The 25,100-nt window shown below is 43.5% G+C and overlaps 1 protein-coding gene across 3 annotated transcripts; it reads left to right on the forward strand.

The window, feature by feature from the left end:
• The first annotated feature begins 3,950 nt into the window (after positions 1-3,950).
• Positions 3,951-24,234, forward strand: CNDP2 (carnosine dipeptidase 2). Of its 3 annotated transcripts, none has more exons than XM_035125023.2 (12): positions 3,951-4,088; positions 7,670-7,762; positions 10,429-10,572; positions 12,512-12,674; positions 13,578-13,666; positions 15,943-16,143; positions 17,255-17,339; positions 19,663-19,823; positions 21,106-21,270; positions 22,446-22,587; positions 23,025-23,172; positions 23,372-24,234. In XM_035125023.2, the coding sequence occupies exons 2-12, from the start codon at positions 7,700-7,702 to the stop codon at positions 23,439-23,441; spliced, it is 1,431 nt and encodes a 476-aa protein (XP_034980914.1). In that variant the 5' UTR covers positions 3,951-4,088; positions 7,670-7,699; the 3' UTR covers positions 23,442-24,234. The 3 variants fall into 3 exon arrangements, with proteins under 3 accessions (XP_034980914.1, XP_034980913.1, XP_034980915.2); XM_035125022.2 differs by lacking the exon at positions 3,951-4,088 and adding an exon at positions 4,291-4,442; XM_035125024.2 differs by lacking the exon at positions 3,951-4,088 and adding an exon at positions 6,548-6,577.
• The last annotated feature ends 866 nt before the right edge of the window (positions 24,235-25,100 follow it).

Genomic DNA, 25,100 nt, shown 5'->3' on the forward strand with positions numbered 1-25,100 from the left:
CCGCAAACGACTGCAAATGGTTTTGCATGAAAAAGCAAGGGTTGAGATGGCTGAAGATCGCTTATCATGTATAATGAGATAAGAATCCGATATCTCTGTTCAAACCAGGTCCCTCCATGGTTTTGAGCTTGGTGATAAGTTGCAATTCAGCAACTTCTCTTTCCAGTCTATTTCTGAAATTCTTTTGTAGTAAGACAGCTACTTTGAGATCTTGTATAGAATGTCCTGGGAGATTGAAGTGTTCTCCTACTGGTTTTTCTGTCTTCTGGTTCCTGATGTCAGATTTATGTCCATTTATCCTTTGGCGTAGGGTTTGGCCTGTTTGTCCAATATAGAGAGCTGAAGGGCACTGTTGGCATTTGATGGCATACACAATGTTAGAGGATGAGCAATTAAATAGTCCTGAGATGGTATGTTGGATGTTGTTGGGGCCAGTAATGGTGTTGTCTGGGTGTATGTGGCAGCAAAGTTGGCATCTGGGTTTATTGCAGGCTCTGGTACCAGTGTCCATGTTAAGTCTGGTGGTTGTATTATTGTGGGTGAGGAGTTGTTTAAGATTGGGTGGCTGTCTGTAGGCAATGAAAGGTCTTCCTCCCAGAGCTTGAGAAAGGGAGCGGTCATTGTCCAGGAGAGGCTGTAGATCTCTGATGATGCGTTGTACTGTTTTAGCTTGGGAGCTGTATGTGATGACTAGTGGTGTTCTGTTATTTTCTTTTTTGGGTCTGTCTTGCAGCAGGTTCTCTCTAGGTATCTGTCTGGCTCTGTTGATCTGTTGTTTAACTTCATCAGGTGGATATTTTAGTTCTAAAAAGGTTTGCTGTAGATCTCTTAGGTGAGATTCTCTGTCTGTAGAGTTGGAACAGATGCGGTTGTAACGTAAGGCCTGGCTGTATACGATGGATTGTTTGGTATGTTTGGGATGGTAGCTAGAAGCATGTAGATATGTTTGTCGGTCAGTTGGTTTTCTGTATAAGGTGGTGTCTATATGTCCATCCTGTATTTTTATAGTAGTGTCCAAAAAATGTATTTCTTGCATAGATTGGTTCATTGTTAGGTTGATGGTGGGGTGAAAGTCATTGAATGTCTGGTGGAAGGTTTCCAGGGTCTGTTGTCCATGTGTCCAGATAATAAAAATATCGTCAATGTATCGCAGGTACAGGAGAGGTTTGAGTGCTATCAGTCAGTCAATCACCCATTTCCACCACCCTTCTGAGTGATCCCCCCTCCCCATCCCCACCCCTCCCCACCCCTTCTCTACATAAGTGCCTGGAAACTTCCATTTCACTGTATCTGAAGAAGTGTGCATGCACACGAAAGCTCATACCAAAATAAAAACTTAGTTGGTCTTTAAGGTGCTACTGAAGGAATTTTTTTTATTTTACTTCGATCCAGACCAACACGGCTACCTACCTGTAACCAGCATTAAGAACAAGATCGTCTCATGTTGGCAGTTGTTTTTAATGCTTACATTAAAGCCAGGCACATCCCTCTCAATTGCTGGGTTCAGACAACTAATGGGTGTTCTGATAGATGCCTGAATAAATATCCAAAAGTCACAGTAAATTGTGCAATCATCAAAATACATACCTGGATGGCTTTTGAGCAGGCTGCAAACTTGTAGTTATGACATGCTAGGAAAAATATGATCTAGAAGTGGCAAACCAGTTGACTGGTAAGAGCAGAGCATTATGCACAAGCCAAAACAGAACTATACAAAGGAGTAAGGCGGTATTCAGGAGGGTGTTGAATGCTGATCATGGAACGCTGAATGCCACTATCACTCTGGGCAACAGCATGGCCTTCCAACAATTTAAGCTTTCACAATGACTGTCCTCACAGGCCCCTTTCATGCTTTTTTATATCTAGAATACAGTATTAGACCAAATGCAGCATGTTGCTTTCACTACAACACATTATTACCATCAGCATGCCAGGTAATTTTCTACAATTTTGCAGTTTTTAAAATAGCATTGTTGCTCAGAGCTGGGGATGCTTCTAGGCATGTGTTTATTGCAGCACCCTTAACTTATTTTCGTACATTTATATCCCATCTTTCTTCAACCATGGAATTCAACTAAGAGCTACATGTAGGTCTCCCATGTCCCATCCACCAAGCACACACAGACCTGCTTATCCTCAGGAAGGTAGTATTCTCATGTGTTTTCACACGAGACTACACATTTTCAAAACTAACACATAAGATTAGAAGTTATTCTTGCATTAACAATACAACTCTAGTTGTATTTACTCAGATGTAAGTTTCACTAGGTTCAACAGCACTTACTTCCAGGTAAGTGGAAATAGAATGCAGCCTTAGGGTGCAATCCCATGCATGTTTACTCAGAATTACAGGACACTGTTCTCAGTGGGCTTACTCAGTTAAGCATACACTTGGGAGCAAGCTCCAAGGAAGCCAGTGGGGCTTACTTCTGTGTAGGCATTGCAAATCTAACACTGTGTGACACAATTTCTCTCATATTGCCGACATTGCCAGTTTCGCATGGGATTGAGTTCTTATGCTCCCACCTGCTTTGCCCTCAGAAAAAGTGAGCAAGGCAGTGATTTCTGCTTCTTTGTTTAAGGATCCCAGGATTTAACTATTTTGAGAAAGGCAGATGTGTGGAATGAGACCAATTTAAAAGTGAGGTCCTGCGACTGATGCAACAGAGTTTGATTTGATAGTGATAATGAAAAGTTCAGCATCTCATTACAAAATGCACAGATCCAAACCTAATAGCTTACGAAGCCTGGAATTTACTGCAAGTAAATATATGCCTTTCTTTTGGTTCAAGATGAAAAACCAGTTATTTTTAGTTAGTTTTCACTTCTGGCACAAGAGGCCACCTTGTGGACTGTTCGTGCTAACACACACCACAGGGTTTTGTTTTTCCCCCAAAGACAAAATGTTTGCAGAAAACCTGCTCAGTTATTTCCCTGAGATTTTTGATTGCAGCTTTTTGAATATGAGCTCTGATTTCTTCTGTTTTAAATATGACTACACATTACGGAGCTGTCTTAAAAACCAGGGTACTTAATTTACATTCACTGTGTTAATTTGCTGCATGCTTTTTTCTCTTATATGTTAATATTTGCTGACTCCCTCAGAAGGTGGCGGGTTTTCCTTTCTTGGAGGTTTTAAGTACAGGTTGGATGGCCTTCTGTCATAGATGCTTCAGTTGACATTCCTGCATTGCCCGGGGGGGGGGTTGGGCTAGAGGACCTTCAGGTTCCCTTCAAATTCTACAATTCTGCAATTCTATATTTTACCAAAGTTGCCTTCTTGCTTTTACCGCTTTCTTGATTTGTTCCTTTACTATACTTGTAACCCAGAAATTGTTTGGTGGAAGATATAATCCTCTTGCCTCTCCCTTTCAGCTAACCCCATATCTTCTAGAAACATCCTCTTGTGAAATTAAAATTTTCATGCACGCTAACCAGAGGGGACATCCTTGCACCTGGCCTTCGATTTGGCACGCTCTCTGTCTCTCTCTCTGTCTCTCTCCCTTCACACACACAGACACACACATTATATTATCAAAACCGAACCCCATCGTTACTTCACCAACCGACTAAGCAAACTCGCCCTTCCCTTGCGAATAAATAGGCTGTGCATCTCGGTGGTACTTATATCTAAACTTTGGGCAATCTGTTCCACAATCCGGCCCGTGTGTGCCATGGGAGAGGCTTCCCTTTCTGAGTCTGTCCCATGCCTGAGACCCGCTGTGCCAGCCCCTTGACGCAGCTCTAGCAACAGGTCGGCATATTCCCCGGCTCCTAACCGGAAAGCTCACGACTCCCAAGACCTTACGGCCGGGAAGCACCGACGTGAGTCCTTTAAAGGCTGGGCCAGCGGGCTTCTGGGGCTCCTCGCCGTCCGCTTCGCTTCCCTTCTGGCCTTCTCTCCTTCCTGCTTCGCGGCCAATGATACCGAACCGAGCCGCCCGGACGGGCGCTGATTGGCCTTCGCGCCGTTCCAAAGGGGCGGGCCCCCGAGAGGATTTTAAGATCCGAGCGCTGTGCCTTTTGCTCGCTCTTCCATCGCTGCTGGACTGCAACTGCGAAAGGTGCACGTGGGAGCGCGGCGCAGGGTGAGTAGCGGCTCAGTCTCGGCACAGCTAGTTCAAGGGGGAGAGGGGGAAGGGAAGCGAAGGGGGCTGCAGATCCGGGGAGCCGAGTTGGCAAACTTTGCCGGGATCCGCTTCCTTTCCCCACCGCCGCCGCTGCCCGCTTCTCATCGTGGGCAGATGGCGAGGAGGAGCCGCAGGGGATTTGCGCTTGTCGCCTCATCCCTTGGTCCCCTCCCATCCCCCGGCGGGCCTCCCTCCGCTTCCCCCCGCCACTCTGCAGCGATGGCTGCGGCGCTGATCCTGTCCAGGGGTTGCAGGGCACTTCTCCGCCCTGGATGCCGTGCAAGGAGGTGGAAACCCGCCCCGATCCGCAGGGTGAGTGGGCTCCATCCAGGCGGTGCCGCCTCCAGCAGGGCGGAGTTGCGGCTTAGCGACGGGACGGGAGGGTTCCTCTTTGGGGAGCTGAACGGGCCTAATTCGGCCTTGGTGGGTCTCCGCCCTGTTTCCTTGGGTGCTGCGTGTCAAAAGGGCGAAGGGCGGGGCCGTTGCTTTCTCAGGGGCTTGAAGGTGTCCTGCAAATGGGGCTGCCCGGTGTGCTCAGGGCCGGCCCACCCGTGAGGTGAGGTGAGGTGACTGCCTCAGGTGGCAGGATTCACAGGGTAGCAGTAGCTGCTGTACTGTATATCTTTATCCGCCCCTCCACCCATGTCCTTAAGGCCCTGGCAGGGGGGGGGTCCTGATGTGGTGGTTGACAAAATGTCTTGGGCCAGGATCTTATCCCTGCTGCTGCTGCTTCCTGCTGCTGTGTTTATGCTCTTTAAGGCAAATGGCATGGGGGGGGGGTCCAAACTGCAGGCTTCTGTGAGTTGTGCCACTGAGGAAGGAGAACAAGTGCCTCTTGAAAGTGACAGGCCAGTGCAGGATGCACCCTAAAGTGGAATGAACCTGCGCAACAAACTGAACAAGGCAGGCTTCTTAAAATTGTAAGCATTTGAGCTGAACTGTGGGAAGAAAGATAAAAGTAGCTTTGTTGAATGCAGGAGCACATATCTCTTGTCATTGCTGACTACTGTGGTCTATTTTAGGAATGGGCCTTCCATAGCCTCTGCATTTCCATGCTGTAGCAATGGCATTGTGGCAACTTCTTGTACCCTTTCCTTCTTTCTGCCAGTTCCAGTTCCCTTTTGCTTCTCTCTTGTGCAGTGTATCTTCACTGGCTGTTTTGCACACGTGCACAAGACAGCTTTATAGCATGATGCAGGACTATTTGTACCTCTGTTTATGAACACAATTGATTCATAAACTGAAGCGTTCATAAACTGAAGAGAACTTTCCCATTGAAAGTACAGTAATGGAAAGTGGATTAATCTGTTCCAGACGGTCCGCAGAGTACTTAAACTGAAGCGTTCATAAACTGAAGTGAACTTTCCCATTGAAAGTAATGGAAAGTGGATTAATCCGTTTCAGACGGGTCTGCGGAGTACTCAACCTGAAGCGTGCTTAACCCGAAGCATGGGTGTAATTGGTTCCGGAAGTCTGTTCATAAACTGAAGCGTTCATAAACTGAAGCGAACTTTCCCATTGAAAGTAATAGAAAGTGAATTAATCCGTTCCAGATGGGTCTGCGGCATTCATGAACCGAAAATTCGTAAACCGAGGTGTTCATAAACCGAGGTTCCACTGTACTGGATTTTTGTGTGAGAAGACTGTGACCTCGGTTCTGGAACTGAAAACAAAATTCTGGGCTAAGTATGTGCTCAAAGGCACATTCCTTCCCTAATTCTAAAAATGCTGCCCCCCTCCAACTTTGCACCTTACTGAAATTGGCAAAACTGAGGCATCTGTGACAAAAAAGAATCCCACAAACTAGATGACTCTATTTGATCTAAAAAAACCTGGTATGCTAGTTCAGTGTGTCCTCATGCCCACAAGCCATAAAAACTGTTTTAAATTAATGTTAGTCTAGTCTGTAGGCATGAGTGATATGGCCAAAAGGTTCTGGGTTTTTTTCTCTCTCATATTTGTAAATACTTCTGTGCTGAATGTCTTTAAAAAGATTTAAAGTGGTTATCAAGCAACAATCAATTAAAAATACATAAAAACAAAAATAACTAGAGAGTTTAAAAATTTAGAGTTTTGCTGAGCTGTCACACCCTCAGTGAAAAAATATAAATAAATCACATCAACAGCTGGCTTATATTGAATTAGACCATTGGTTCATTTATTGTTTGTACTGACTGACAGTTGCTCTCCAGAGTTTCAGACAGCATATTGAACCTAATACTGTACCACTTATCTCCCTGCTTGTGCAAAAGCTTGTGCAAGAAGTAATTCTTTGGAAAGCCCAAATCCCAGATATCAAAGCAGGAAGCCCCTGGAAGAAGGGCCTAGAAATGTGCCACATTGGGCAATGCATTCAGATATTACAGCTGAGAGTGGAGTGGAAAGTGATTTTAAATCCTCCTCATGGGTGGTGTACTTTGACTCAAATCTGGATGAAGCCCACTAAAGTAGGCAGCATGAATACTTGATTCTATATTTACTGCCAAATGACACTCTACCTACAGCACTGCTGGAAAACTGCTGGCTGCAGAAATTGTTCTATTAGGACTTGGTGTATGTGGGTGGGAATACTGTACTAAGAAATGAAGTAAACAGTAACTGCCATTGTTAAAGTGACACTCCAGAGTAGATCAGTTGTGTGATAACAGAAGACCAATTGAAACGTTAAACTCTGTGGAAACCTGTTTGCCAACCATGAAAATTCTTCCAAGGCTGGCACAAAGCAAATGTAAAAGTTCAGGTGCTCAGCCACTTTCCTTTGGTGCTGATTAGTTGTGGCATGTTCCTGAAGATGGCACAAAAATGTGCACAACCACTTTCTTTCTTTTGCTTATATTGCAAAATGTTGATTGTGAATAGCTGGGCGATATATTGTCCAAAACCTGTTTGAAGTCCATATCATCATATCAGTTTCATAATTTTTGGCCTGGCAATATATCATGAATCGTGTGTGTGCACACCCTATGCAAAAATCACATTGTGGGAAAAACCATGAATCCAGCCAGTGCTTCTCCTAATTCCTGCAGTCCCTGTTAACTCTACTGGCTCACCTCTCCCCCTGGCTCCTGCAGAACGAGCTAGTTCATGAACACACCTTGATTTTGAAACTTGCTGTTGAGCCTTTGCTATGAGATCACTGTTGTATGTAACAATCCCTGCGGATGATTTTCTCACCACAAGTACAGTGGAGTCTGTCAAGCAAAGTGGGACAAGATATACACAGCTCATCTTAAATTGATGCTTGTCACAAGAGTGACCTCCCCTGAAACTGCAGAGTTTTAAGTAGAGAGCTGACACTGCTTTTCTTAGTTTGCTTACTTCCATCATGTGATCTGCAGAATGATTCACGGTGAGGTGCCTCGTTTATCAAGTCCTCATGACTTCCCTGAAACTGCAGTGAGGCAGTTTAGAGGCAGACATTCACGTGTAAAGTATAAAGGCACCCTCTTGTCAGTTAATACTGCAAACTTTTGGAAAGCTCTGGAGTCTAAATATCATTTTCTCCCTCCCCTTTCTTCTTTTTTCAATTTGCCTTTTAGATTTTTCAGCCGCACTATTCAGATCAGAAAATGTCATCTGTCCTTGAGCCCCTCTTTGAGTACGTTGACAAACACCAGGACCTGTATGTTGAGGTAAGTGGCCTCTTCTGTGGATATTTTAAATCCAGTCTTTGCTTTCACAGGCTGCAGAGCCCTATACCTTACATCCTGATTTTGCTGCCACCAGTAGGAGCATCACTCAGGGGACATCCCACTGGCAGAGGAGAAAACGTTTGCTACTGTGCTACGGCAGACTCTTGTCTCCAAAAATCCACTGGGGACAAGTTGGGAGATCCTCTAGAAATGGGGGTTGGGGGAGGAATCCATTAAAACTACCACCTACCCCATTCTCCTCCTGCTGAATCAAAAGTCTTCCCTGGACTGAAAGATGCTTTTTATTCACAGAAGGCTTAAGTTTGGATTCAAACCTGTATGCATATGTTGAGCTGCAAAATTCCTTCTCTAAATAACAGACTTGTGAAGCAAGTGTTGCAGAGCAGTTGCTGGCTAGGTGACAGCCAAAAAGTTGATCTGCCTGTCCTAAAACCCACATGCTGAGTGGGAGGACTGTATCCTTAGTGGCTTGGGAATTTTTCATTTGCAGAGCCACCCATCTCTAAATGCTTCCTGTTCCATAATTTTCTTAAACCACAAAACTGGTGCAGACATACTATTCCAGTCTCAGTTAATAAACTCAAGAGTATTGCATGCTTCTCTCACTCTCTCTCTACACCTTAACAATGGTTAAGGTTTCCATCAGTGCATTAATGGTACTAGCCAAGGAATAAAGAACATTAATTTGGTGCATGGTCTAGTTATCTCCCGCTTGGACTACTGCAATGCACTCTACGTGGGGCTACCTTTGAAGGTGACTTGGAAACTGCAGTTAATCCAGAATGTGGCAGCTAGACTGGTGACTGGGAGTGGCCGCCGAGACCATATAACACCGGTCTTGAGAGATCTGCATTGGCTCCCAGTATGTTTCCGAGCACAATTAAAAGTGTTGGTGCTGACCTTTAAAGCCCTAAACGGCTTTGGTCCTGTATACCTGGAGTGTCTCCACCCCCATCATTCAGCCCCAACACTGAGGTCAGTGCCGAGGGCTTTATGGCGGTTCCCTTGCTGCGAGAAGTGAGGTTAAAGGGAACCAGGCAGAGGGCCTTCTTGATAGTGGTGCCTGCCATGTGGAATGCCCTCCCAGCAGATGTCAAGGCAATAAGCAACAATTTACTTTTAAAAGACAACTGTTTAGGGAAGTTTTTAATGTTTGATGCTGTATTGTGTTTTTGATATTTGGTTGGAGGCCGGCCAGAGTGGCTGGGGAAGCCCAGCCAGATGGGCGGGGTATAAATAATAAATTACAGTCATACTTCGACTTCCGAAGGTTTCAACTTCCGAAGTCGACAACCCCCGGACGTCCTTTCGCTGCATGCGCATTCTGCGCATGCACAGAAGCACGAAATCGCGCTTCAACATCCGAAAACCTCGACTTACGAAGATGGTCACGGAACAGATCGTCTTCGTAAGTCGAGGTACCACTGTATTATTATTATTAGTAGTAGTAAGCCATGTGTTAGCCATAAATGATTCATGGGCTGCAATGAAACCTATCTAGTTGTTGTTTCCTTTGCAGAGAAAAATACATACAGATGATCAAGAGGTTGGAGGAAACTAATATAATTCATGACTTATTTCTGTGAAGATTTTCAAAATTCTTTACTACTTAAATTGAGGAAAGTGTACATTTTCTGCATCTGGACAATATCAGTTCAGACTGCAAGTGTGTGTGTGTGCGTGCGCACACACTTTTGTGTAGAGGAGCATTCATTCATATGATTCCTTAGCAGCAATTGGAACTGGTATAGCTTAGACACAGGTTTGCTGCCTCATTTAGAGGCCCTTAGATGCTTTGTGAAATGAATGGAAGACTGGGAAATAGGAACAGTGTTTTGCAGTTGCGTCCACACACGCACATATATTGTGAGTAGCACTATCACTTGGCTGGAGGAAATGAGCCTAGTTGTGCCTTGGGAGTAGCCTCTGAACACAATTTAAGTGCTGACTAGCAAGTTTTTTGTTGACAGGAGCCAGAAGCTCCAACAGCCCTTGTAAACAGCCACTTGTCACCATGATAGCCATATTGAATAGAAAAGGCCTGTGTTGTAGTCATAGGAAACCTGGGAAGCTGCCTTTATATCGACTCAGGCCCTTGGTCTATCTGGCTAACTGATTTTGTCTACACTAACTTTGCAATAGCTTACCAAGATTTCAAACAGGGGTCTTTACTTGCTCCCACATTGTGCTTTGAACTAGGCAAATGCAAAAAGGAGTGCTGGAGTGTGCCCATAACCTGTTGTGATAGATTTCAACTTTACTTTAAAGTCAGAAGGTGTACTAAATGGTAAAAGGGTTGGGAGCTGCTGGGTAAGAATAGAGTGAAAACATCATTTAAGACATGACATTGTTCAAAAAAGCCTGGCTTTTTCCACTCTGGGTTCCACCCCACCTTTCAAGATTGGTGGGGTGGGGGTGTCTCTCGTTCTCTCCAGTAATGGGGCAACGGCGCGCGTGTGTGTGTTTGCACATACACACACACAGAGTTGGAAAATGGAGAGGAGCATTAGTGTTTCGTCTTCCAAAACACCCACCTTTGCAGCTTGCCTCCTCTAAAATCCTAGCCAAGCAAAATAAAAGCCTCAGGTGTTTTATTATCTTTCTCACCTCCGGTCCTGCTTCTTTCCTGAACTACTTACCTATAGCGGCTGGCCCAATGGGTGGCTATCCAGAGTGTGTCGGCATGGCCGGAAAAGAGGGGAGAAATCAAACGAATGATGGAAGTTGCTGCCAAGGACATTGAGCGGCTGGGTGGCACAACGGAGCTGAAGGATATCGGAAAACAGAAGGTAGGTAGATTTAGCCAAGGTAGTGCTTTCAATTGGATACAGCAGCCTTGGTTAGGGGTGTTTCCTATGTCCTGTTATGGCCTGTGGACAATTGTTGTACTTGTCTGGTCCGGGTGGGGAGGCGGCGGCTTAGAAGCAAATAGCAGCACCCAGCTGCCAGAGCTCTGTTACATGTGCTTAGTTTACTGCCTGAAGATCTCCATTTGTGGCTTGCTTCACATCTTATAAAGATTGCTGCTTTCGCTGTCTTCATTCTAAGACCTTGGGAACTAGCATGGTTTGGCTGTTGATGGGGGACAAATTTTCTGTATGATCTGGAGGGAGTCCTGGAGGTTGCTACTTGAACCATGAGCCTTGCTTGCTCTTCAAAGCCTTGTATCATGCCCAGTCTGTTCTATTTATTTGTGGGTTGTGGGTGATTTTGTTTTGTTTTGCGTTGCTTTTACTTTCAAGGGCAGGGTTGGTCTTTGTTTTCTGGTAGCCCTGCCTTTGTCTCAGGCTGTGTCTCAGTGGTTGAAAACCATGTAATAGGAATAACTCTAGTTTTGCATTAGAGCCACTTGGATAAGTAACATTATTTCAATCCAGTGGCTGTTTTGAGAACCACAAAGGGAGGGAAGAGTTGTCTTCCCTGCCTGCTGCAACCCTGATAATGATCACACATCCCTTCTGATGCTATCTCCACTTTTTAAATACCGGTGTTAAATGCAAAGATGTGTTAGAGCCACAAGCTAGATGTGATATTTAAGTCTCCAAACTTAGTTTTGCCAATAGCAGCCTGTTCTTTTTCTGCTTAGGAAAACTTGCAGCTCACCATTCTGTCACTTGTGTCTACAGCAAAAGGAGTTTGTAGGGGAACCTTTTGCTCTGCAGATGTTGCTGATTGTCCCATCATCCCCAGCCATTGCCCATGCTTGCCAGGGACTGATATTTTAGCAACAACGTGCAAATTTAATAAATAATAACATACCAAATAACATCTGAAGTGTGAAAGGTTCCCCACTCCTGCTGTAGACTGTCATCATGAGAACCAATCAAGTCAAACAAGCTCTAGCAGGAAACTTGAAAAGGAAACCACCATATTTCATGACTCATTTGGTTTTAATATGTAGAAATTAGATTCGGCTCTCTCTGTAACTGCCAGATGAGCTATTATTACCGTAACTATGTTATAGGAACTTGTTTAATGTATTGGACGGTTCCTTTTGAATTTGCATTCTTTCCCCCCTGCTTGCACAATGTAGCAGTGCGTTGCTTACAGAAAGTTAAAATTACTGATAGATATTTCCTGCAAACTTAAACTGTGCACTCAATATTATTCATTTCAGAGTTGTGCATATTTTCTGATTGCAGACCACCACATGGGTTGCATTATAGAAGAAAAGACACTTCTTAAAACCCTAATGTACCTTGTTTTTCAGAAGCGTAATGCAATGTTATCACATGAAAATGCATTGGCTGGGTGTTTTTACAGTGCGTCCTTGGTATTTTAAGAAAATATGGAAGCTGCCACAGGAGTTTAGGCAGCTAAGGGGAGCAGCAGCAGCAGAGAAATACAGGGAAGGGGAAACAGGTCAGGGCTGCTAAGGAACAGCAGATCTTATATGGCCCACAATACCTTAAAGCAGGGATGGGGAACCTGTGGTCCTCTGAATTATGTTGAACTACAACTCCCATCAGCTCCAGGCAGTGTGGGCATGGATGGTGGGGGTTGTAGTCCAGCAGCATTCTTCATGACCACAGGTTCCTCCCTCCCTCTATGGAAAATAATAATAATAATAATAATAATAATAATAATAATAATAATATAATATAGAAATGTGCTTCTGAGAACATTGGCTTATACCATCTTGCAATGGAATTCATGGTACCTCAGGTAAAAAGAAAAAAAAGCCCTTAAATGCATTTTGCTACTTAACGTTTGCATCTCTAATTCTAGCTGCCTGACGGTTCGGAGATTCCTCTGCCTCCAATCATTCTGGGCAAACTTGGCTCAGATCCTCGCAAGAAGACAGTTTGCGTCTACGGACACCTGGATGTACAACCTGCAGCACTAGAAGATGGCTGGGACAGTGAACCTTTCACCTTGGTGGAAAGAGACGGTAAGGCATGCAAACACCTGGCTCTCTATGAATTTTTACCTGCAAAGATAAAATGCCTGTCAAACTAGACATTACTCTAAAGAAAAGTAGCAGGAATTCCAACCACACAGTTAAATGCAGATAATGGTGAAAAATACAATAATGGTGCAATGGACCTGCTCTCCACCCATCCAAAGAAAAAAGTAGTAAAGACTGAGAATGCTCAGTAGCCAGAAAATATTCCATTTTGTTCATTATAGTAATAAGTAGGCTTGTGGTTTTTGATTCAAAAGCTAACTACTAAGCTAATTCCAGCCTTCACAAACTGACACTATGGTAACTATAGCTTCCTTGCAGCTCTCCACCCAAGGTTCCTTCATTGACCATTTCCTTGAATGGGACATTCCCCTGGTGGTGCAAGTGTGTCACTTGGGCTGGACCAATTCTTATTTTGGGGTTCATTTGTGGCAACTGTTGCCATTGCGCAAAGATAACATTTTGCCCCAAAGAATGATGATGCAGCTTGAAGAGGAGAGTTTCCCAGTGATGAAGATGCATGATTTGGACTATTACCATTCACCTTTTTTGGTGTAGGGTCAAATAAACTTAGGTTGTTCACAGAGCTCTTTATTGAATAAGGAACTGGGAACTTAAAACTTCAGAATCATAAAAAATGTATAAGACTGTGATAACTAAGGTCTCCAGATATTTTCCAACTACTTGCCCTCAGTAGTACCAATTTGCTACTAGATTTGGTCCTGGCTCATGTAGGCTCCTACTATAAATAATTTTCTTAATTATTATTATTTAAATAATAAAATAATTATTATTACGGTATGCTGTTTTGGAAGGATCTGTGCCTCTGAAAAGTGGCACTGCCTGTGAATTGCTTTAATTAAGAGTATTGTCACTCCTTCTGCCTAGGAAAGCTGTATGGCCGAGGGTCGACAGATGATAAAGGCCCAGTGCTTGCCTGGCTGAATGCCCTGGAGGCTTATCAACAAACTAAACAGGTATGGTTTGCCTTCTCTTTCAGCTTGCTTGGCTCGTAAAAGATTAAATTCTTGACCTTTGCTGCTTTAAACTACTGCAGTTATCAGTAAAGATTAAACCTGCTGGATACGGAATTAGTCCAAGAGCCATGGTTTGTTATCTGCTGAATGGCAAGGTTTTTTGACTCTCTGGAAGTACTTGCTTGGTTTTCCCCCAGGTTGTTCTGCTCTCCAAGGCTGCAACAAGGCAACACTAGGCAGGCTATGTTTTAGGTTTGCTCCTTTTACCCCTTTCTTAGCCTTCATCATTGTCATTACCTATCTAGTTCTGAAAATTTCCTAGACACTATACAAAGATGAAAAAATGAGAGTGACCTTGTCCTTAGGTTTACAAGTATTGGAAGGGAAGATCAAACAGATATGAATACCCAAGAATTATAGTTGCATCATGGCTGAGTGGATTGGCCATTGAGGAGGAGCCAAACAGCAATTGGTCTCAGTGAAGATGGTGGAAGGGGTTGTGCTGCCTCTCCCCATGCTCAGCTGCAGCCAGGTGGAATGACTGCAATTGCCCCATAGCACTAGATTGCTGACATTCAGCACCAGTTAAGTCGGGAGCTGCTCTGGTCCCAAGCCTGAGCACAGCTCTGTGCTCCTGCTCACTGTGCTGTGCTATAGAATCGTAGCGTTGGAAGGTGCCCCGAGGGCCATCTAGTCCAATGCAGGAATACTTTGCCCAATGTGGGGCTCAAACCCACAACCCTGAGATTAAGAGTCTCATACTCTACCAACTGAGTTACCCTAGCTTTTGCCAACCTGCTGCCCTCCTGATGGGTTTGGAGCACTACTGCCATCAGCCCCAGCCAGCCACCAAGTTGGTGAATGCTATTGTACTGGATAAATGACAAGGACAAGTTGGGGTTGGCAGCGGGGAGTGACTCCCACAGCACATGTCCCCTGAAACACACAAGCACCGCCCATTCTATTAGTTGTTTAAGGCTGGAGGAAGGCGAGGCTGTTCTAGTCCTGAGTAATTTGCCACTAGGGTCATTTGCTATTCATAACAGAAGAGCAGTAATTTATGGGCTGATGTGCTCAAGGACTGGTACAGACATTATGTCCTCTAATCAAGCGGTGGGGGAAACCTGTTTCAGCCAGAGGAATCCGTAACCTTCTGGGGGCTCCATGCTGCCATGTGGGACAGAGACAAAAGCGAGTGAAGCAACAGATTTTATCTTTATACAATAGCCTAGTTTCTACACCCACCCACCCCCTCTGGTATCCTCCACCAGGCAAGCAAGCAGCATTATCAGAATTCAAGAACACAATCTAGGCAGGCAAAAACTCTCAAGGGCAGTGAGGGGTGTGGGTAGGGAAGATATATGGCCTAAAGCAGTGATGGCCAAACTTGGCTATCCAGCTGTTTTGGGACTACAACTCCCATCATCCTTAGCTAACAGAACCAGTGGTCAGGGATGATGGGAACTGTAGTCCCAAAACAGCTGGAGGGCCAAGTTTGGCCATCACTGGCCTAAAATGTATCCAGAGGACCAGATAGAGAGGCATAGAGGGCTGCATTTGGCAAAGGTTCTCCACTCCTATTCTAATCCACAGGTTTGGAACCACCCAAATCAGTCAAGGGCCGCTTTGATGTGGGCTAATATAAGACGGCCACATCAGTACATCAAGCAACAAAAAATGTTGCAAATGAAACTTTTGTCTCAATGGAAATAGTAATGTGCCCCCCACCAATCTGGATCAGAACCATAGCAGAGGGACTAAAGGGTCCAACTCCTCCTTATCACCCATCCTGTACCACCCCTGCTATCTACTCTTAATAAGTTCGCAGAGTTTCCAAGGTGTGGCGTCTGGTCCCTACATGATTTGCATTTCTCATTTCCAGTTGTTAAACAATAGCAACAACCTCCACCCCACACCTCCCAAATTATGCTGCTCCAGGAATAGAGTTTTGTGTGAAGGGACTGTAAGCTCAATTCTGGTACTGAAAACAGATTCCTGGACTCTGATGTACTTGTGGATGACCTATCCTATCTGCCTTTCTTTCTGAGCCACTATTTTGCACTTTGCTCCAACTGCTGGATCTTGGGGTACTAGGAAAAAAATATAAACGGAAATATCTCAAGTTTGTGGAATGCTCTTCCACAGGAGGCTTGCCTGGTGAAAAGTTTTCTCTTCAACTATGCGTTTGACTGATTAAAACCTGCTGCAAGCTTAAATTGTGGAAAAACACTGTGCACACCCTCTTCAGCTCATTCTGTTCCACTTTCTCCATACAGGAAATTCCGGTTAATGTCAAGTTCTGCCTAGAAGGTATGGAGGAGTCTGGCTCTGAAGGCCTTGATGATTTGATTTTTGCACAGAAAGATGCCTTCTTCAAAGGTGTAGACTATGTTTGCATCTCTGACAACTACTGGCTGGGCAAGAAGAAGCCCTGCATCACCTATGGCCTTAGGGGCATCTGCTATTACTTCATAGAGGTAAAGATTAAATGAACAAATATTCCTATTAAAGAAGCTGGAACAAGTATACTTTATGAGTGGTATTCAACTAAGTTTTACTCAGAACAGACCAGTTGAAATTCCAAGACGTAACTTAATTCTGTTCATAAATTTCATCAGATCTACTCTGAGAAAAACATACTTGAACTAAGATACTGATTTTAATTGTTGAAGAGTCGACATCTGTGTGGTTGACCTGTTTGGACAGAAGTATGCAGAACACCAAATCTTGCGTAGTTTTAGAAAATGCAATAGAACTTGGCTTATGAATATTATTTATATACAATTATAAGTGTGCATCTGTAACACAGTAATAATGGCATTCTAGTGTCTTTCAAACATTATAGGTGGAATTCAGTGTCACACTTTGACAAACATAGCATCTGTACAAGCATTGTCAAATGGAATGATCCTGTCTCCTCCCCCATGTGCTGTTCTTGGGGTTCTCCTGATGCTCCCCTCCCCCGCCACTTTCCATGGGAAGAGGGGGGGGGAAGCCCCAGTGAACTTTTTGGATGCAATTAACAGTCATTATTCAAAGGCTGTTGTACAGGCTGAACAAACCAGGTAGATCCTTGCAAAAACTGCTTGTTGGGCAAAAACGTGGACCTGGTAATCATCACTGTAGGTCCATCTTTGAAAGGCATGCCAGCCACCTATCATTAATGTACCTCAGGAGCAGATAAGCTGGATAAGAGGACAAAAGTATTTATGTTTGTTCTAAGTTCGTTTTCTGTTGCATGCAAAAAGAGAAATGAAAAAGGAAATCCTTGAGCAGAAATGTGGCTCATTCCTGTCACAGCAAAAGTGCTTTTAGTGGCCTGGTTCCTTCGGATGATTCTTTCAGCTTTGCATAAATATAGAACCAACAGTGCAATATTTTAGTCTATTTCAATTTTAAGCATAAGCAGGATACTGAAAATAAGTAGATTTTTTTTTTAAAGATTATCTGAAACAACAAACAGCCTAACTCTTACCTGGACCCAACGATCTAATAAGCTGATGGCTACCAGGTAATTCTGAAAGATGGAATGTATGTATGTGACTGTTGATGGATTGTGTTTGAGGTTTGTTTGTTTTTGACATACAGGTGGAATGCAGTGACAAAGACCTTCACTCTGGAGTTTATGGCGGCTCAGTACATGAGGCTATGACGGACCTTATTGCTTTGATGGGTAAGTCACCTATACTTCCTGGTTCTGCTCTTACCGTAGAAATGGGAATCTTCTAGTAACTGCAGAAGAAATAGCAATGTGGTTGCAGTTCAAAGGCCTTCTCACTGGGAGAAATATAAAAGCAACACCCCCACCCCTGCCGAGTTAGGGTTTATGATAATAGCAAGGTTAACAATTGATGGACTAGCCAGAGTGTTAATGAGGGCAAAGATCCGTTTGTGGGGCAAAGGTATACATAAATAATACAAGTGTAAATGTTATCTACAAGGCACAATCACAAGTTTCTTCTCACCTTTTTGAATACTGCTTTAGTTTATGCTGAAGCATGCAGTTGAGTGTGGTTTGTATGTGTTAAAAATGGATAGGTGGGTGGACAGATAACCTAATTTATATTGTAAACCACCCTGTGATCTTTAGGTGAAGGGCAGTATAGAAGTTGTTGCTGTTGTTGTTATGGCTTGGCAAGACTTTTTCCCCTCCTGTAGGTTCTGGCCAATAAGTTGCGGCCCTTCTCTCTGTGCCCCCACCCCCAATCTGACACCTGAAGGGTGGCCATGAGACAGCCCAATTTGTTGTTCAATTGAGCTCCAGGCTAAGACATTTTCCTGTTCTCTCAAGTCTCATAACATTGTGTGACATGGTAAATGGAATGGAATGGGTCGATAAATAAATAAATAGAAGTTGTTGATACTTTCTCTCTTCCCCTCCTGCCCTCCCTGAGTGGTAAGAGTGTTGGACTGGAAGCAACTTTGGGGCAGCAGATCAGATGTGAGCCGGCCCATTTTACAGCACAATCTCATACTGCTGAGATGACCACATTCCCTGTCTAGAGTTCTTAATCCAAGTGGGTTGAGTGATTCACTTGGATTGAATAGGCAAGCATTCTGCTTCCGTACCAAAGGATGTGTTGGCTCATAGTGAATCTTTGCTGCCTCTGGCTGTATGCGAAAATAGTTGTTAACTGCTTCTGTTTGAAACAAATCATACTTCAACTGCACCGCTGCAGCTTGTGATTGTTGCTGGTGCATCAAACAATGGTTGTGGTATGCAGTTGCATGAACAGTTCAGTGCCTTGGTGCCTGTCCACTCATCCATCACTTTGGCCACATGGACAGGTCTCTCATCTTTACTTAAAGGAAGGCTGGGAATAATGATTTGGCTTACTGTTGTTCCAAATTTTCCTTGGCTCAATAAATAAATAGTTTGCTGCTTTTGCAGTGGATGAACAAGGGCAATCTCTGAAATCAGTCTTCACTCAGGATATCTTATGCAAGTAAACTCCTAGAAATTAATTACTAGAAATAAGTGGCTGGCTAACATCCTGCAAGACATCTGTAAGAATTGACTGTGCATAAGTCATGAGCAAGCAGCTGTAGCAAAAGACTTGGGGCTTGTTTTCTGTTTGTGTTTCTGACTTTTGCACTGGGAAAGCTGAATCCACATTGCAGTTATACCGGTAGTTATGCTCTAATTCAGGCTTCCTCAACCTCGGCCCTCCAGATGTATTTGGCCTACAACTCCCATGATCCCTAGCTAGCAGGACCCAGTGGTCAGAGATGATGGGAATTGTAGTCTCAAAACATCTGGAGGGCCGAGGTTGAGGAAGCCTGCTCTAATTCAAGCTTAAAGGTGAATTAGAACTTTTAAAAATGAGGTTCCTTAAATGAAAGGGAAATATTTGAGGCCCTTCATTGTTTTATGCCAAACGAATGACTGCTTAAGTCTCTGAATTTATCAGCCAAGTGAGTCAGCAGAAATGTCCTAAGAATCTGAGGTGGGAGCACAGCGGAGTGCTCAGATGACTATCGCCACGGTGTTCAGTCTGGGCTTGACCAAAACAACCACTCTGTGAATTGGCTGTAAGGCAGATAGCATAGCTGGCGGTGCTGAAAGCCAACGAAAATATCAGCAGTGAAGACTTCTCAGTTTATTTGTTTGATTTAAAGTTGCTGAGGAAGTTAAAAAACACTTGGAAAACAGGGTGCTGGCTGTGCTCCCTCTGTCACAGGGATTGAGGAACTTGTGGCTCTCTGGAAGGTTTTGGGACTTCAGCTTCCATCAGCCTGAGCCAGCATGGCTGACAGTCAGAGATGATGGGATTTGTAGTCCATAAATATATGGATGGATCATGTTTCCCGTCTTAGTCCTATCAGCCCTCGATGATCAGGTGCCTGTACTCCATGTACTCTCCAGGTTGCTATTTCAGTTTGATTTATAGCTATGTGACATGGAAGCAAGAGGTTTGTGAATATCAGCAAGCAATATTTGAAGATTTTTTGATTTCTCTGGCTGCCTTTGGTATTATACGTCTTCTTTGTTGCAGGCTGCTTGGTGGATAAGAAAGGGAAGATTCTCATCCCTGGCATAAATGATGCAGTGGCTCCCGTCACTGACGAAGAGCACAAACTTTATGACCAAATTGACTTTGATATGGAGGAATATGCAAAAGATGTAGGAGCCACACGACTGCTGCATGCAACAAAGGTATGATGGGTCTCTTCATCTTTGGGATCCAGTTCCTCTAGCAATGAAGAATACTGTTGTTACATATTTTCCCCCATAACACTTCCTTGCCCCAGCAATATAAGATTTTAGGGACGGCCTGGAGACAACAATCCATGCTATAGTGACCTCCTAACTGGACTACGGTAACCTTTTCTGTGGTGCCCCCTCCCCATCTGTGCAACTCACTCCCTATGGGAGGAATTTTTCCCCCCATTGAAGGTCTTTAAAATTGGAGTGGGGAAACTTTTTGGCTTGGTGGGCCAGATCACCATCTGTGCCCACTCCCTCAGGCCAACTTTGTAAGGTGGGTGGGACAATTCGACTGTCAGTCACCTGACATCATTATAAAGATTGACATGTGGTTTATCTCACCCCTTGCACAGTGCTTCCCAAGTGCTCAAAAACTAGCTAGTTATGCAGCACTTGGGAACTGCAGGACTAGCCCTATGAACTTAAAGCTGCTTTCTGCAGGGATCAGCTGTACGATCAAGTTCCCCACAAGGAATTCTCTGTCTCCCCACACCTGTTGTCACATATGATGTCAGGTGTGTGGTTTGGGGAAAGCTGCCCTACAAGCCAAATTGAGACTTCTGGCAGGCCTAATTTGGCTTGTGAGTTGGAGATTCAGCACCCCTGGTTTAGATGATCACATCTGTTCACAGAGGCATTGCCGGGGGGGGGGGGGAAGGTAAGTGAAGGAATATGGTTCATTTTAGATGCCTTTGCCAAACTATTAAAATGGTTTTCTTAGTTTAATGTGGTTTTAGTGTTTTAAGTTAATGTGTTGATTGTTGTTGTTCTGCTTTATTTACTGCCCTGAGATCCTGCGTGGTGAGGGGCTGTTTACAATAACACTTCCCTGGATAGCTCAGTCAGTAGAGCATGAGACTCTTAATCTCAGGGTTGTGAGTTTGAGCCCCACGTTGGGCAAAAAGATTCCTGCATTGCAGGGGGTTGGACTAGATGGTCCTTGTGATCCCTTCCAACTCTACAATTCTATAATTCTACATATGCCATTTAGTGGACAGTAGTTGCCATGTTGGTCCTAAAAAATAGAAGGTACATAATGACTATCATTTTAGATTAGCATAGAAAGGTGGAAGAGTGTGTAAGCTTCCAAATGCAATGGTTTACATGTTCTTCTTCTATTCAAATTGGCCCAGTAAGTTGATAGTTTTATCGACTTAATTCTGGCTGTAGACTGAATACTCACAACTGCTTCCAGAATCCTATCATATCTCTCCTTCAATTCCCTCTCTAGAAAGACATACTGATGCACAGGTGGCGATACCCATCCTTGTCCCTGCATGGAATAGAAGGAGCTTTCTCTGGATCGGGAGCTAAAACTGTGATTCCGCGGAAAGTGATTGGCAAATTTTCAATCAGACTGGTTCCAGACATGACTCCAGAAGTTGTGACTAAGCAGGTATGTTTGCTTCTGTGTTTGTGTGTGATAATCCATGTCTAAGGCCAGCCTGAGATAAATCTCACCATGGGTGGTACTCAGCCAGGTTTAACTCAAGAATAGACCCATTGAAATGAATGCACATATGCAGTTAGGCTCATTAATTTCTGTAGGACTACTCTTGAGTAAAACTAGTCTTTTTAAATAGAAGATGATAGTATGGAAAGCAGAAAGAACAGGTTGCATCTAGTGAAGTTCTACTTTGAGTTTACCCCTTGAAATGAATGGATGTCAGCTAGTCATGCCCACTTATTTCAAGGGGTCTGCTCTGAATAGAATTATTATTATTTATTATTATTATTAATTAACATTTGATGCATCTCTGCTGTGGGGAGGGGGAGGGAGGCAGAAACATGTACCTCTGTATAGGACAAAAAGTAAACACGGGTCCCCTGAATTTAGTGTCCCTCCTCGCTTTATACTCAATCTTATATTTGTCCATCTTTTCCAGGACTGTCTGCTATGACTGGCAGTAATGGACCTTAGATGGACACGGTGTATTGTCTTCATGCTAGAAAGGCCCTCAATTTTCATAGAGCTCCGGTATTATAAGCTGCAGCTCTCAAACATCTTGATAGTAATGGTGTTGAAATTAATTGTGCTGTTTATTCCTTGATATGGAAAATACTAATTATGCACATTAGACAAACAGTTATTAATTGGAGCACTATTCTAGCAGCAAGAACAGCTGTTAAATTTACAATTGGGCAGATGCAGAGATCCTTTTCTGTGACAGGGAAAGGCATTCCCTCCTGGGTTAAGCGGTTTTTGTAGGTTTGGAGGGTTTTTTTTATATAAAAAAATCTTCCTTCACATCCATCAGCCCCATCCACAAATTTATTTAGGTGAATCATTTGTTTTCTGTGTAGCTAGGCATTTTGTGGATTTTACACTAGGATAGTGTGAGACAGATGCATTATTGGGGTATAAAATACTTGTGCCTACGCAATTCCTGTTTTGTCCCTGCTCTGAAAGTGGGTGAACTGCATAAAGGTGATGCTTAGCATTTCATATGTAGTTTCAAAACTTGCTTTCCTGACTGCAGGTGAATTCATGCATAAAGAACTGAGCACCAATGCAATTTCAGCTACGCTCTTCTTAGAAGTCTTAAGGCTTATTGTTTTTTTTTATTAAAGGTCAAAGATTACTTGTCCAAAAAGTTTGCTGATCTGCACAGCCCCAATAAATTCAAAGTTTACTTGGGCCATGGTGGAAAGCCTTGGGTTTCAGATTTCAACCATCCCCACTACATGGCTGGAAGAAGAGCTATGAAAACAGGTGAGATACTGAAATCTTAATCAAAATGGCCCAATAAGAAAGAGACATATCCGGTTGGAATGTAGCAGAGAGATTAAAATAGGTTTCTTGTGTTATGAAAAGCAACCTTTTATCAGTTTTGTAATGCCCTGCTTAGCTGTAATGCTGTTGTGATTAATTATTGCTTTCTCACAGGAGCAAACATTATTCTCTTGGTGCTTGTACACATTCATAGAAATGTACTTGAGGGATATTAATCAGAAGAGCGAGAATTTGACTGATGGGTGATTTGTTAATCCCATCGGATCCCATCATTCATGCTAGCTTGCAAGTGATACAACCTGCAGTCCGACAACATCTGGATGGCATTATGTTGACTACCCGTTTGTTAGGTTTTCACTTAAAGATGAAAAATTGTCAGTATTGTGCACTGTATTTTCACTTCTCTCCCCTGCTAGTCTTTGGTGTAGAGCCAGATTTGACCAGAGAGGGAGGAAGCATTCCTGTCACTCTGACCTTCCAAGAAGCAACAGGCAAGAATGTAATGCTGCTTCCTGTTGGCTCTGCAGACGATGGAGCCCATTCTCAGAATGAGAAGCTCAACAGGTAAGGCATATCGTGCATAAGCTACTTAGGTTTCTATAGGTGCACCTGTCTAGACCTAAGAGAGGTAACTCAGGACAGTAAGTACCTGTGGTCCTCTAGGTTGACACAAATACATACTGTATTTCTGTGCCCTGCATTTTTTGCAGTGGTGTTGGTGAATTTTTATTGCATCCATTAATCCTAGATTTCTTCTTCGTAGATACAACTATATCCAAGGTGTCAAACTCCTGGGTGCATACCTTCATGAAGTTTCCCAGTTGAAGGACTGAATCTGTATTTCTTTCAAGCAAAGTTGCTTTGGGACCTGAAAGTTACTTCCTTGCAACTTTTTAAAAAGTGCATTATTTTTGTCTCCTCTTCTCCTGCCAGACTAATTCACACTGAGATGCCTGGTGAAATATTTTTGACTCCGTATTGAGCACTTTATAGCGGCAGATCAACAAACGACAAAATTAGTGTGCTCAGTTTTAAGTACAACTGCAGGACTTTAAGGCCCTAATCTACTTGTATACTGTTTCAAACGGAAGATAAAGGGTGGGGAGGAAGGAAGTCTATTATTTTTTTCGTAATCTGATGTGTCAAAGTAGCCGCAAATGACCAGTAATGCTTCACCCAACCTCTCTCACTTCTACATCCTCCTATAAGCTTCATTTTCTCTTTAAATTTCTCACATTAAATTTTACCAAACCAGAATCTGAGGGCAACTCCCATATTTTTTAACAAGGAAAAACCCCTTGTGTTTTCTGTTTAGAAAAAGAAATAAAATCATCATGAAAAGTTTTCAAATGACCTGGCAGGGGGCGGGGACTTCAGTGGGTGGTAAAAGAGTTGTCCATCCCTTCCCCACCATGGTACTCCTGGCTTTGAGGCTGAGTCTCGTCAGACACCTGTGCCTGTTAGGAATCTCTGCAGCCCTTGATGACATCATATATTCCGAGCTATTCATTACAACAAACTGGTAGTTTTTCTAAAGCATTATTTGTACTCCATGTGGAAAGCTGCTAAATAAAAGAATTAGCTCTGGCACTACCAATTCTGTGGTAGCCTTGTTAAAAGGGAGAAAGCTTACGGTAGGTGATCAGTGCATCAGAATGGCAAGATTGCACACCTTCATGGGTGGATGGGCTTGTGAATATATTTGTGATGAGAGAGGAGTTGTGTATGAATGTCATAAGCCATGATTTATCGTGATTGGAACAGGCTACAATGAACTTTTTGACCATGCACTCCTTCCTTTTCCAACATGGATCTGAGGCAGAGATTAGAAGCTTATTCTTTTATTTTTGATGAACTGCAGTTTAGCATTATGCCAAAACAATAAACTGTGGTTATCTTTAACAGTAATCATGCTAGCTTCACAGCCCATGGTTTGAAGCTGGCTTGTTTCAGCTGTTTGAAGGTAATGTGGGATACAGCCCACTGGTGTAGGAGGTAAGGAAGCAAAAAATAAGTACCTTCTTACGTAAAAAAGATTCAAAGATCCTTTTGTCAAAGTGTTAAGTGAATATTTGTTTCTTGAAGGTAAGAGATCAAAAGTACAAAGTTTGGCTAATTTTATTACTCTGCTTCCTAAATGCAATGAAACTAAAGACTCCCTTTAAATAGTATACTAGCTCTAAAGTCACTAACCCCCCGGATCAGGAACTTGATTTGTCCCACTTCCAAGCAACTTCTTCTGCACTCTCCAAGACCCTACCTATTGTTGGCAGCAGTGGCAAAAAGAAAGGGAAGAAGATGTGAATATAGCCCTGACTTGAGCAGAGCTCAGCACCCTGGTGGGGTGGGGTGGGGTGGGGGGGTGGCTGCACACATTTTTGGCCATACATGCAGGTGGCATGCATTCCCTGCAGCCCTAAGGCCCCAAAGTTGGCCCAAACATGTGGGTTGATCATATGCATTGATACTGTTGGATCTGGGCTATTGATGCA

The sequence above is a fragment of the Zootoca vivipara genome, chromosome 8 (genome assembly GCF_963506605.1).
Source record: "Zootoca vivipara chromosome 8, rZooViv1.1, whole genome shotgun sequence".
Classification (NCBI taxonomy): Eukaryota; Metazoa; Chordata; class Lepidosauria; order Squamata; family Lacertidae; genus Zootoca; species Zootoca vivipara.

What these genes read in the sequence shown, in the direction of transcription:
- CNDP2 (XM_035125022.2), top strand. Translation starts at nt 4,350, where the DNA reads ATGGCTGCGGCGCTGATCCTGTCCAGGGGTTGCAGGGCACTTCTCCGC. An exon ending in GGACCTTATTGCTTTGATGG is followed by an intron (nt 17,340 to 19,662) that starts GTAAGTCACCTA and finishes TCTTTGTTGCAG; the next exon opens with GCTGCTTGGTGGATAAGAAA. An exon ending in CAGAATGAGAAGCTCAACAG is followed by an intron (nt 23,173 to 23,371) that starts GTAAGGCATATC and finishes TCTTCTTCGTAG; the next exon opens with ATACAACTATATCCAAGGTG.